The sequence below is a fragment of the Drosophila persimilis genome, unplaced genomic scaffold (genome assembly GCF_003286085.1).
Source record: "Drosophila persimilis strain 14011-0111.01,24,50 unplaced genomic scaffold, DperRS2 tig00000000-arrow-pilon, whole genome shotgun sequence".
Lineage (NCBI taxonomy): Eukaryota > Metazoa > Arthropoda > Insecta > Diptera > Drosophilidae > Drosophila > Drosophila persimilis.
This window is the reverse complement of record NW_020825288.1, coordinates 21,673,827-21,686,716: the sequence shown is the minus strand read 5'-3', so window position 1 is coordinate 21,686,716 and position 12,890 is coordinate 21,673,827. Positions and strand designations below refer to the sequence as shown.

The window sequence follows — 12,890 nt, the reverse complement described above, 5'->3', positions numbered from 1 at the left end:
TATTTCTTACTTCATTTACAATGAGAGTTTCCTTAAGGTGATAGCATAATCTATATGCTACGTAAAATGTAGCCAGAAATGTGGGTGGGTTCAGGTCGGATCACTGTATGCACTGGCGTTTGAGTACATTCGGGGATGCCAGCAGACCAAGATCATTGCTGGAATGGCCACGTTTCAGGGGCGTTATTATCAGTTGATCTAGCTCCACCAAAGTCGACTCATCCTCCGGGTCCGCCTTGGATTTGTTTACTTTGATCCACGTGCCGCTGCAATATTGAAGATTCTTCGGCTTGACTTGCGTGCAAACGGTAATATTTAATGAAACCACATTTTTTTTCGGCAATGTTTCCTGAAGCGCTGGGAGAGGCAAACCTTCCTTTGCACTGCGCAGACCCTGGGCAAAGTCTTCCATGCTCTTCACGTAGACCTTGTTGTAGAAGTCAATGATGTCCCCGGACTGGCCATCGCCAAGAGGAACCGCACGATAGACTTCCCTGCGGGCGTGGGGCTGCCAGCGATAGTGCTGGAGGATCTGACTAAAGTTGAGGCGCAGGCGCTTGAGGCGGGCATGCAAGTGGATGGCACATATCAGCAGGTGATCGAGATTCCGCTGCTTGAGGAGATCTCCGCCCTGTTGGATAAACGAGTGCTCGGCAATGAGCCATATTTTGGGAAAATGTTCCATCAAGACGAGGCTCTGGCAGAGGTTAACCAGGCGTTGGTTGGCCAGACAATAGAACTTGCACAGACAGATGACAAAGCCGGTCCTTGGTTTTTCCTCCGGTCCTGATCCCAAAGCATTCTCCTTTTCCCTGGCCTGAACCTCTTTACAGCTGGGCACACGCTGCGCTTTGCCTAATATTTTCCAAAATGACGAGTCTCCGCGGAACATCAGCGATCCGAGACACTCGTCCTCGACTGCCTGTAGGTGCTTGATCAGATCGCGGCCGATCAGACCTGTGCGGTGCCGCACCACCAGCTCCAGGATTTTCTGAAATTCGTACGCATCCAGCGAGTAACATTTCAAGATAAAGGGAAACTTTAGTTCCTCCACACGATCCTCCCGGATGCGCAGGGCCAGCTCCAGGCAGCAGGCGACCAGTGTGACACTCAGAGTTCTCTGTTTCAGCAGCTGGACCATCTTCAGATGGGGCTTTAACAACAGCTCTGAGCCGATGATCCTCTGAAGGAATTGGTAGTAGAGTCGGCAGGCCAGCGCAAAGCACTCACCGGCTGCATCTGTGCTCAAGTGATCTCGCGAGGACACCCCGAATGTACGGGCCATGTCAAGCACGAGATTCTCCACATTGCTGAGCACATCAGCGTCCTCTGGGTCCAAGGCTTCTGTGATCACCGAAGGCATCGCCTTGGGGAGCTTTTGAAGCTGCTTGTAGCGGTAAGGAACCCTAGGTTTATACCTCACGGGCGGCGTTTTTTTGCTGCAAGACAGAAACCGTTCATCGATCTCACTGATGTCGGCCACATGGTTCGTGTAGTTCCGGTTTAGAGTAGCCAAATTGACGTCCAAGAGGCCCTCCTTAATGATCTCCCGCATGAAGGTGTCGTTGCCCAGCAGATTCTGATCCGAGAAGAGCACCACCAGAGCCTTGTGGAAGAAGGCGTTCTTCATGACACGCACACCCTTCCGCGGCAGATCTGGGATCAGTGAGCAGATTTCCTCCAGTGCACTGTACCGGAGGAGCAGGCCATCGTCAAAGTCATCGCTGCCCCATTTTCTGGGCACACCTGGAAACCTCCTGTTAATCACCCAGGCATTACCCATCTCCAAGGCATTCACGTAGAGAAGCTCCAAAGTGCAGATGAGCACCTGACAGCCACTCACCAGATTCGAGGTGGCGAAGCCGGGCAGCTCGTTTCGGATGGTCAAAAACAGAAGCCAGCCAAACTCGTACAGTGATGTGTGGATGGAACGAGCCTCTACGTTCTCAGTGTCCTCCTCTGGCAGTACGAACAGGCGATCGAATACGCGCTGGTAGTGTTTCCTAATGATTAGGGTCATGCATAGCCGTCTATGCAGATCGTCGATCTCCTGCTGAAAGACCTTTTCGTTCTTGACCAGCACGTTCCATTGCTTCATTCTCTCCATAAACTGATTAATGTTCACCTTGAATGCCGCGAGTAATTTGGTCAGCGACAAGTTCCAGCAGCTGGTGCCTGCCTTTTCCGCTGCATTCGTTGGATAGTCGGTGATGAGTTTGGCATCGAGCATGTCCTTGATCTTCACCCGCTGCAGCTCACAATAGACGGCACAGCAGAGCCATTCTTGCACATCCCGCTTCTCGGTTAGCCCGCCATCGCTGGTCGATTGTTGAAAGGCGGCAAGTGCCTTCAACTTGATCGCCGGGTCCAGATCCAACATATCGCAAGTGGCCGTAAAATGTAAATTGTTCATCCCGGCCGCCCCGCCCTCCGCGCAGATATTCATTGTTCACTATTCGAAAAGATATGAGTGCTATTTTCTATTTATTTGCTGATCGACCCTCAAATTTACCCCAAGTTCTGTTTTGACTGTACAAAATGTGAATTTTTCCAAAGGCGCGAATGGTTAAAATTTCTGCCATTTGCGAGCAGGTTTGCTTCCGATATCTGCCCTGCCGCTAGGCTTGCATTCTTAGTGCTATCGATTGTGGATCGCGGGGCGATATTTCTCAAAGCGATATGTGGGGGTGCATGTGCACTGACATAAACAACAGAACAACAACAATGCTGCAATCCAATCGTGTGCTGCAGCGCGAACAAGTTGAGCTCCTTGCTATTGAAAAGAAGCTGCTTAAGGTGGTGCCTGTTATCCAGGAGGCCTTAAATTCGCTAAAGGTATGGCATCGCCCCTAAAACCATGACAAATCACTAACTTGATTCCCCTCTCAAAGGTGGAGGAACTGCATCTGAAATCCTTGGGACTGGAGCGTACCATCGAGTCACAGCGAGTTGTGCCTGCCCATCGCACACGTTTTGATATGAATGGACCTCCTGCTGCCATGCAACCGGATCAAATTAACCAGCAGAAAATCGATTTGGACCTCTTTATAAACAAGTTGGAAGGCGGTGAGGAATTGGATTCGGATTGAGATTCGATAGCTAAAATGTTTATTCGTGGTTCTTGTTTCCTGGCGATGAATCTGCCAGTTCACACAGACCATACGTGTACATATGTACTTCGGAACTTAAATAAACACATCTTTCGTGCACTTAAATACGTGTACAATTAAATAGGGGTAAAATTACAATTACCAAAGAACGAAAGAGTAACTAAACTACTAAAGCTATGCGCTAAAAACCGTTGTTGGCCTTCAATTATTCTGGGTCTTGGGTGCCACCGTCAGAAGATTCTCCTGAGCTGTCGACCCGTTTCTTTTTCTTGGAAACCTCATCATCGCTGCTGTCGCTGTCTGAGCTGGAGCTGGAGCTACTAGACGAGCCCGAGTCCTCGCCCGAAGAACTGCCGTCTTCATCCGAATCGGAGCTGGAATCGCTGGAGTCCGAGCCAGACGAGTCTGACCCTGAGCTGCTGCCAGAACTCCCAGAACTGGAGGAGGAGGAGCTGTTGCTATTCTTTCGCTTGCGTTTCTCCTTCTTACTTGAAGCTGCCACTGGCTGGACTGCTGCCGCCTCGGCAGCAGTTTTGTTGGCAATGGCATCTTCTTTATCTGCCAGATGCTTGCTAAGCTGCTTTGTGCGTGAGCTACGGTGCACATATTTGCGTTTCTCCTTGCACTCGTAGCTCCAGTGGCCCATTTGCAGACATTTCTGGCAGCGTACGCCATTCGGAAAGGCGGCGGCCAGTTTTGCCGACCTATGGAGGCGTGAAGGTTAGTTAGTTTACTTTTTCTCGGCGCCCGGCTACTTTTATTACCTCTGTTTTTGCGCTAGTTTGCGTGCTGCGAGTCCTACCAAAGTCATCCTGAAGAATTCTTTCAGTCGGTGCCTGGAGACAATTTTGACGGTGGTTGAACTAAGGCTTTGGGGTAAAATTTTCACGAAAAATGGATAGAAAAATGTTTTTATTTTTTTCCTTTTTGCGTCATACAAAACTATCGATGAGGAAGCATCGGCTGGAAGAAAAAATATCGCAAAAAGTACCATGTGCGACAACCCTGCGATCGATTCCTGTAGACCCACTAGCTAATATCTATTGTTTAATGTTGAATTTTTAGAAAAATGATATATCATTTATACTATAATTAAATGTGCAATAATGCACAACTCTTCCAAGGCTCCAACACAGAATAGTAAACCTCCACTAGCTAATTGCTCGCAACGGTATGAGTGCTTTTTGACCATATTTGGTAAACTTTGTTATTTAAACAATAACAAAACTCATTGCTGACTAAGCGGCGAAAGTGGATTGCAGCAAAGTCCATCGACAATCACCACACAATCACAGGTAACGTTGGAATAGTGTATCAGTCAGCGGAATAATTATTGTGAATTTAGAATAGCGTTCGAAATGGATACAACGACGGTGCCGAGGGCGTCTGCTCGTATGATGACACCGGAAGAGCTGGTGATGCAGTCGCTCACCAAACAAATCTTCAAATCGCGACTTTTTCGCGGCCACTACCTGGGACGCTATTTCGTGGAGCAGATCGGGGATTATAGAGACGTTATTGCCTTGCAACGCAGCGAACGGGAACTGGAGAAACTTCTGATCAGAGATGCAGGCCAACTGCAAATGTTTTACCAGCGCTGTGTGCCCAATATGTGGGTGGGCATATCATATGGTAGTCTGGGAAACTACAAGCACATACCACATCCTGCCCAACTAGAGACCTGCATTTGGGCAGAGCTGAACGACTTGGCCCTTGGTGAATATTGGTTTAGTATCAAAACGCTGCGGTTTCGGGATCAGGAAGTGCTGCTAAAGCTCAAGACTGTAAGAGCTGTTGAGCCAGAGCCAATGGCAACGCCGAGAAGATCCGTCTCGATAAACAGGACAACGGCAAGCAATACCATAACAGCAGCAGGCGAGAGTTCGACCACAGAGAGCCAGGTGACCGATCAACCCCCTCCACTTGGTTTGGCCGACTTCTTGGAAGTGCTGCGGCAGTGGGGTGAAGGCATCAAACAGACCACCTACGACTTTATGGCGAACGATGTAAACAAGCACAACATCATGGGCACAATACGCTTCCTGGGTCTGCTCCTATTCTCAATAGGAGGCGGAGCCATTGCTGCCTTGCGGTTCTTGGGAATCTTCGCCGTGAGATTCCTCTTTGAGCTAAGTCGGCTATCACACGCCCTCACGCCCATTCTGCTCCAAATCCTGCAATTTTTGAACAATATTGTGGGTGGCGTTTTTATATTGTTCACCATGATATGGAAGGATATCATAACCCGTGGTCAACCGCCAACCCCTAAGCAGCCGCTGGAAGGAAGTACACGCTTCAAAAGCATCACCTACGATCGTAGCGATAGACGCCGTTGGCGATGATCCTCCAGCAAAAGTGGAATGGCCTAGCATGTCTTGTATTTAATATAATATATAAGGTGAACGAGAATTAAATTGTAATTGTGTTACTAGCGTTAAGCAACCTGAAACCCCACTCAGATCGATCCGATTATGTAGAAATTTGTTTCCAGATTGTAAGCCAAAAATGCAATGCATATATTAAATTATTCGAAAATCTTTTGAACCCGTGTAGTGTTTAGTCTCGTCTATCGATGTATTAAATTGTAATCTTTTTGTAAATTAAATGCACGGAGAAAATGAAACACTGGGAATTTGTTTGTTAGTTTTAATAGTTATACACTTTCCCTTTATTACTTTAGTTGATTTTAATCTCATTAAATTGTTCTCATATATAGTTATTATGTATATACTCGTATGTGGTGTCGCCTGGAGCGCTATCTGTACGATCTTTACACAAAATGTTTTTTGTTTGCGGTGTGTGCCTAGTATTCAGGGAAAATCCATTCCATTTCTCTGGGTCTACATCGATTTGAGAATGATCTATGGCATTTCAGGGAGCGCTTCTCTGTTTCTCTGTTTGTCTGTTTGGGTGTCTAATTTAGCACCCATTAATGGATTTATGGGGGTCCCCCCACCTGGGTCCTCTAAATATCATTATCAATTATTAAACCACTAAATTATACATTCTGGTTTCGTAGGTGATATACTTTAATTAGTACATATACATATAATTTATTTTATTTCCTTTTTGAAATGCTATAATTATGGAATGCCGCTCAACAAACGTTTGCTCATACAACTTTATTTAATTTGTTTGCCTTTTCGGGGTTTTGTTTAATAATAGACAATAAAATATGTGTGTGAGAGAAGGGGTGTCCTGATGCTTGGGGGATTTGACATAGTAGTGGTATGTATCTTTTGGGATTCGGTTAGGGTTTGGATTGGGTTCTGGGGGTTCTGGGCTGTTCTGCCTTGTAAAATACATATGTATGTTGTCAACATCATTACATTATTTGTCTTTAATTGTTAATATTATATTATTTAGTTATTAGTTTAGTTTATGCACTAATTCGCCTGTCATTGTGTCGCCAACATGTTTAAAAACTCACAAAGTAAATGTAAAATTTAAAATATGTTTTTCGTTTTTAATTTTAATTTTTTTTAATAATCCATGTGGTGTCTTGTAAATACTTTCATTTTCATTTGCATTTGCGTTTTAAAAGTAAATGTACAATATACAGTTTAATGCCATAACTTTTAAGTACTCTGTACTCCGTACTCTTCTGTTCTCTGCTCGTCCCGTTTTTATTTGTTAAGATATATTTTTGCCATTCGCTAACAAATAATTACACATTTATAGCATTTTCATTTAACGTTTCATTCTGCAGAAAATAATGTTGTTTTTTTTTTGTTTGGTTTGGTTTGGTTTTTTGTTAACAATTAGTTAGACATTTAGAGCAAAAACATTGATAATATAGAATTTGTCTTGTTTTTTAGTTTATGCATAAAAATTTGTCTAGTGAAATATATATAAATATATATGTTGTTTCAAGGGTTTTGAACTGCTTATTGTTATAATTGCGTTTACTTTTCATTTGTTTTATTTGTAATTTGTTAATTGCGTTTCGTTTTTAGTTTTTAGTCCAATTCAGAATTAATTATTGTTTTGGCATTTCATTTTGTTTTTATAGTTTCGTTTCAAGGAAGTATCGTTAGTGTCTCGTTAGTGGAACAGCAAAAGGTGAGATATTTGTGGGGATTTTCAAATGAGAGAACTTGTTGGCGCGCCTTAAATTGAGCTAAAACAATAAATATTTCATTTGCATTTGCATTTGCAATTGGATTTTCATTTTCATATCATTCGTTATTTAGTTAAGCATCAATCAATGAGGTTTTTATCTAGTTTCCGTTTAGTTATAAACTATTTGAGGGGGAAATAATATAATACTCTCGAATGTTCTCATTTCCTGCTCTCAACTAAGGGAATGCTATGTTTTTGTCTTTATTTTATTCAAGAAAAAGTACAACTCAAATTTCTCAACGTTTTATTTTGTGTGTCTCTCGTATCTTTACATATTTATATAGAGTATACATATATATATCTCATATATCTATATCTTTATTTCATTATAATAATTTTTTACACATTAAATTCAAATGCATTAATTTATCTTCTGTATATATATATATATTTATATATAATTTATTTATAAATATAAATAACAAAATGTTTCCCTTTGAAGCTTTGTTTTTATCTTTATCTTTCGTTTTCGTATTCTTTTACTGTTTTTTGTTTCTATATTCAAATACGATTCCTGCGTCTATAGCTTTAACCAGTTTTCTCGAGTGTTTTCTATATAGTATGTATGTACTTATTGATAGGGTTACTGGGTTACTGAATGCCATCGGCTCTCTCTCGACTTTTTCGTGTGCTGAACAATTGGCAAGTAATACCGACGACTCTTTCCCGTACTTCGCTCGTCCTCGAGCTCAACCAAAGAAAAGAGAATATAGTAAAGAGATATACATACATATACCTATATATATATGGGTATTGTATATATATATATATTTTGGTGTACCGGAATCGAATCGGTTTTGGATTTTTGCTTTTTGTAGCGGCTAAAACGTTAAGGTTTAATAAAATCGCTTTTCTTTTGTTTTTAGTGTCTTATATCATGTCTGAACGTGAACTGAATAAAACGTACATATCTGCTTGGGGAGTGAGGGGGGGCCAATAATCTGAACCAACTTTTCCAATAGGCCACCAGGAGGCAAGCCTCAGACGGGCACTAGAAGAGTGCTACTGGGCGAGCCTCGTCTCATAGATAGCCCAACATCGTGCGCTTTAGGCTTTTCAAAGTTCTGTGTGATGGTTGGTCAGTAGGTATTGGTTTTTATATTTCAATATTTTTCAGGGGGTTTAACAATCAAATGGGTATTTCAATCAAAGAGTAAACAAGGGGTAGAAAGGAATGGAAAAGAAAGATAAGTTAAAGATAGTTATAAACTTAGAGCCAACTTAGAAGAAACTACGATATAAGCTCTTAATTACTTTAAATCATCGGTATCCTCAATTAAATCGGCGTACTCCTCCCAGTCGTTGTTGGTCGAGCGCGTGCGCAAGTTTGATATTGTCGGTTCTTCCTCGTCCTCCTCATCGCCGGCATTGCCCTGCTGTTTCCTCGGTTTTCTGCCTCCACCTCCGCCAGTGCCGCCTTCGTCCACCACCTCGTAGTCTTTGAGTTCAGCTTCCAGATCCTTTTCCCATTGTTCTTCTAACAAATAACGAATAAGGATCAATCATTAGAATGTGTGTGGCTTAGAGGGGTTTGAGTATTGTATATAGGGTTACAAATATGGGGTAAACATATAGTATATAGGGTATAGCATACATGGTTTACATATAGAATATATTGTATTTAGTTTAGTATCAAAAGTGTCTAGGCAAGCAGTTGAATTGTGGTTTTTAGTGACCGTCCCAAGCAAGTACATGGTTTAGCTGATACTCAAGATCAAGTTCATTTCATCGGTTGGGGGTTTACCTTCTAATCGGCGAGCCTATACCTAAGACATAGATTTTCACAGACTGTAATACGTTTGGGTATGCGCACCGTGACTGAATAATAGCCGTCTACAAATAGTGGGAAATTTATTTATATTTTCACTTAGTCAATCGTCAGAATCGAGGTCCAATTAATGTTGCAATTAGGCTGTACACAATATGTATGTATATACGAATATCTAGCAGTAATTAACGAATAGCGTGCGCCCAATCATTCGTGGGGGTAGGATTCCACTTCCACTTCAACTTCCACCCCATCCATGACTTGCTTGTTGTCCCCAAACACCAGTTGTTGTTTCGAGTTTCACACTCCATCAATTAACAGAAATAATTACCATAATAATTATACATTGGTGTGTATTTACAGCATTTACGCATAAAAAGCAAGCAAACTGAACATTTTAAAACTATTTACAGATAATAATTACACAGTTAAAGTAACATAAAGCGGGGCCAAATATGAACGATTTTCTAAAAGCTGGCAACAAATATTTATAGTTTAATCAACTGAAAATGCCATATGTAAAGATAGAGAGAGAGAAAGATAGGGGTTTTGGGGTAAAGAAAGAGACACGACACTTAGAATTGTGTAACTTCCCCTGGTTTTCGTTATCGGGTTTCGGGAAGAAAGCTTTAATTTTTAATTTTATTCTCATTGATTTTGTGTGATGAGTTGGTCTTCAAAAAAATGTACACTTGAACATCAAATTGGTTAGAAAGTCATAAAGTGTAATCTCAATTATCTCTAATCGATTTTTGTTTGGTGCAGTAAAAAAAAGCATTCAAATTTCCGTTATTAGAAGCGATACGTTTTTTGGAAGAGGTTTCTTTCCTCAATCCCTCCCGAAAGCACATACATCAATATAGATCAAGAAGGTTTGAAGATATACATTCCCTTGCAGATTGATCGTTTCAATCATAAAGTAATCCGAATTGTATATAAATTTACTTTGCTTTGAAGTAGAATTCCTTCTTTGGAAAAAATACAAAATGTACGAATATACATATCCCCTGAACGGTTCTGTATTTGACTATATGTCTAGTGAGCGGATATAAAGTATATCTATTTTATTTGGCTGATCATTAAAAGGCGGACAGACACTCCATGGTTACATCGATTATTTAGTATCGTTAAAATCTTTTTTAAAAATCAAAAAACGCAAACATAAATTAAGCTTTTACTAATTAAACACACAACAACGACATATAGTAGACACACAGACGAGGGCGTATTGGGAAATGATTATTGAAAATTGCAACTATTTTTGGGATATCTACAATATATACATCTAGCATTGCCGAACAGATAAGTAGTAATATTTTATGCAATTGAAAAACCAACAATGGAACAGAAAAAATTGTCACAACTAAAGTTTTGTTGCAATTTTATGTGTAGGTTTTTTTTTGGGTGTTTTGTTTTTTGGATTTTTTGTTTAACCAACAATTTCTAACTTACCACACAAAATTTTGTATCGGTTTCTTTTCTTTTCGTTTTTTTTTTTTTTGGTTTTCGTTTTTTAAGTAACATTTTTGAGGTTTCTTTCTTCGGTTTATATATGTATAAATAATGCCTTCTTTTTTGTTTGGGTTTAAATTAAATTGTCTTTTTGTTGTCAAGTGAATATCTTTATATGTATGTATATAATTTTGTTTGTTTTGTAGTAGTTTCTTTCGTTTTCGTTTTCGGGTTTCTTTTTTTGTTCGCTAAACAATTTTTTTCGCTTTTTCTTTTGGGCAATTTTCGCAGTATTCTTTTTGTTTTCGATTTGTCTTGTATAATTTTGTTGCTGTTTATTTTGTTAGTTGTGTTTTTGTTTCTTGCATTTTTTGAATTTAGATTTAGGTTTTTTTTTGTTTTTGGTTTTTGTTTTTAATCCATTCAATCTTCTGCAAGATGATTCGTAAATAAATTAAGAAATACATGAAGAAAAGTAAATGTTTTGTTAAAATTGTTTCGCATACAGATTCATCAGATGTTTTTTGGTATTAAATTACGAGTATTTTTTTTGAAAATTTTGTGTATTTGTTGGGAGGAAAGGTTGTCTTTTGTGTCGCGGCTAGTAGTTTTTGGGGGGATATTTTTCCAGTTTTTAAAAATGTGGAGAAATGTGTGAAAAAAGTAAGGGCAAAAAAGAAACATTGGGGTTCGAGGAAAAGAACAGAAACTTGATCTAGCGAATTATCATAAATGAAATTGAATTGCAAATTGAATAAAAAGGAGCACGAAATTGCAAAGAGAGATAGATAGAGAGAGAGATAGAGAGTATCAATAGGATATATGTGGTATATAAGAATTTCTTGATCGGTTTGGTCATACTCAACTTGTTCGAAATTTGTTTTGTGGCTTTAGACTGTTTCTTAGACTGTTTTCTCGACTATCATTATCATCTCGATATCAAATCATATCTCATATCATTTGTAATAAATGGCAAACGAAAGTTGGTTTTTATCCAGGGTATACGTTTTCTTTATATATTGTATAGTACGGTACGGTGTACGTGTGTGTATTGAATTTATATAATACTTTTGTTTCTGTTATCCTTTAGTGGCTTTAATTCTATATTTGTTTATGGGAATTGGTTTATTTGGTTTAGTGTTACATTCAATTGATAGATTGTTTAGCTTTTCGTTTTTAGTAATTAAATGCCAGAGCTTTTATGATAAGTAACAAACGATTTTCACACAAAATGTAATTTACACAAAAGAAAGAAACAGAGCAGAGGAGAAAAAAGAGAATTGTTTGGTTTTTACACTTGTTTTGTACACACATTTTCTGTTTGTTTTATGTTTTTTCTTCATTTGTTCAGCATATTTTTTTTTTGTTTTGGCTTGGGTATTGGTTTTGTTTTGCAAAACAGAATATGAAATGAATTTCGACAAGAGACATTTTTGTGTGTGTGTGTGTGTGTGTGTGGAAAATGGGCATGAAGGAAGTCTTGCCACTAAATTCTAGATGAAGAGTAGACGGCTGAAGCCTAGCTGAATCGTTGGCCAAGCTTACGAGTATCTACAAATAGTAATTCCTGGTCTACAAATGTGTTCTTTGGTGTATGAATGAATGTTCTTTGTGTTGTCCAGGAAACCAATGAAATTTGTTCGAGCAATTTCCATGGGGGCAAATGCATGTACAATAAATGTTAGTCTTCAAACCAAATTAATTAAACAGAACGGAAAACAATAATAATAATAATTATAAATAGGAGAAAATAAAAAACTTAAGAAATCTTACCATCGTTTGGGGCTAGGGCTTGCTGGGTCATGCTATCGATGCCCAATTTTCGCATACCATCTTGGATTTCAGCCAAATCTGAATCGGTTGTGGTCTGAAAGTCGTCGGAAACGAATTCCGATTCAGAGATTTTCTGTTTCATGCCCGTGCCGGCCTTGCTTTGGTCTGCCTCTTTGGCTTCGGGCTCTATCACGGCCTTGGGCTGTTCGGCAATGGCTTTGGTGCTCAAAGGAGCCTCTCCCTTCACGGGGCTGGCGACAGTCTTGGTTGTGTTTTCAGTTTTCAGGGCCACTTCTTTGGCTGATCGTTTGACAGAGGTTGAGTGGAACAATTTCGTTTGATTTTCGTGTAATTGTAATTTCGTGTTTGAAAATCATAAAATACAAATTAAATTAAAAGGAAATATAATTAAATGATAAGGAAGTCGAGTTGAGGTGAGGCGCTGGGCGGCTGAGATTCGAGAGGATCGCGATTGACAGGATGAGCGTTTTGGGGAAAAGTGCTAGATAGAACCGAAGAAGCTCGAATCGCTGACGACACAAGCCAAGTGCAGGTGGTGGAAGGTCGAATACAAATCAAAGAGGATCGATCGTTAAAGTTCAACTAAAAAATTTGAGCATACTCTGGAGGCGGTGTATTACAGACGCTAGCCAAGAAGTTACGAT

At 40.0% G+C, this 12,890-nt stretch overlaps 5 protein-coding genes across 19 annotated transcripts in view; 2 read left to right on the top strand and 3 right to left on the bottom strand.

Annotated features, from left to right (window-relative positions):
* Nucleotides 1-61: 61 nt before the first annotated feature.
* On the bottom strand, nt 62-2,578 carry LOC6591903 (retinoblastoma family protein). Its single transcript, XM_002017014.2, has one exon. It carries the CDS (start codon nt 2,444-2,446, stop codon nt 101-103), a length of 2,346 nt encoding a protein of 781 aa, XP_002017050.1. The 5' UTR covers nt 2,447-2,578; the 3' UTR covers nt 62-100.
* Nucleotides 2,579-2,608: 30 nt separating this feature from the next.
* Nucleotides 2,609-3,231, top strand: LOC6591902. The gene is made up of 2 exons (XM_002017013.2): nt 2,609-2,835; nt 2,892-3,231. Exons 1-2 carry the CDS (start codon nt 2,680-2,682, stop codon nt 3,087-3,089), a joined length of 354 nt encoding a protein of 117 aa, XP_002017049.2. The 5' UTR covers nt 2,609-2,679; the 3' UTR covers nt 3,090-3,231.
* Nucleotides 3,075-4,011, bottom strand: LOC113564934 (zinc finger CCHC domain-containing protein 10). Its single transcript, XM_026984455.1, has 2 exons — nt 3,875-4,011; nt 3,075-3,814 (listed from the first exon to the last, which is right to left on the bottom strand). Exons 1-2 carry the CDS (start codon nt 3,919-3,921, stop codon nt 3,316-3,318), a joined length of 546 nt encoding a protein of 181 aa, XP_026840256.1. The 5' UTR covers nt 3,922-4,011; the 3' UTR covers nt 3,075-3,315.
* A 167-nt stretch (nt 4,012-4,178) lies between these two features.
* LOC6591901 lies at nt 4,179-5,654 on the top strand. Of its 2 annotated transcripts, none has more exons than XM_002017012.2 (2): nt 4,179-4,405; nt 4,461-5,654. In XM_002017012.2, exon 2 carries the CDS (start codon nt 4,469-4,471, stop codon nt 5,450-5,452), a length of 984 nt encoding a protein of 327 aa, XP_002017048.1. In that variant the 5' UTR covers nt 4,179-4,405; nt 4,461-4,468; the 3' UTR covers nt 5,453-5,654. The 2 variants fall into 2 exon arrangements, with proteins under 2 accessions (XP_002017048.1, XP_026840255.1); XM_026984454.1 differs by having other exon boundaries at nt 4,456-5,654.
* A 1,940-nt stretch (nt 5,655-7,594) lies between these two features.
* The window catches only part of LOC6591900 (synapse-associated protein of 47 kDa), a 33,431-nt gene continuing 28,135 nt past the window's right edge, over nt 7,595-12,890 (bottom strand). For 4 of the 14 annotated variants that reach the window (XM_026984589.1, XM_026984592.1, XM_026984591.1 and 1 more), the window contains exons 8-10: nt 12,226-12,525; nt 8,487-8,709; nt 7,595-8,296 (exon numbers count right to left, since the gene is read on the bottom strand). In XM_026984589.1, the coding sequence (XP_026840390.1) occupies nt 8,254-8,296; nt 8,487-8,709; nt 12,226-12,525 (566 nt within the window). In that variant the 3' untranslated portion in view covers nt 7,595-8,253. Of the gene's footprint in view, nt 8,710-10,853; nt 10,884-11,318; nt 11,649-12,225; nt 12,526-12,890 lie in introns of those variants that run through there. The other 10 variants (XM_026984593.1, XM_026984595.1, XM_026984596.1 and 7 more) reach the window with 6 other exon arrangements.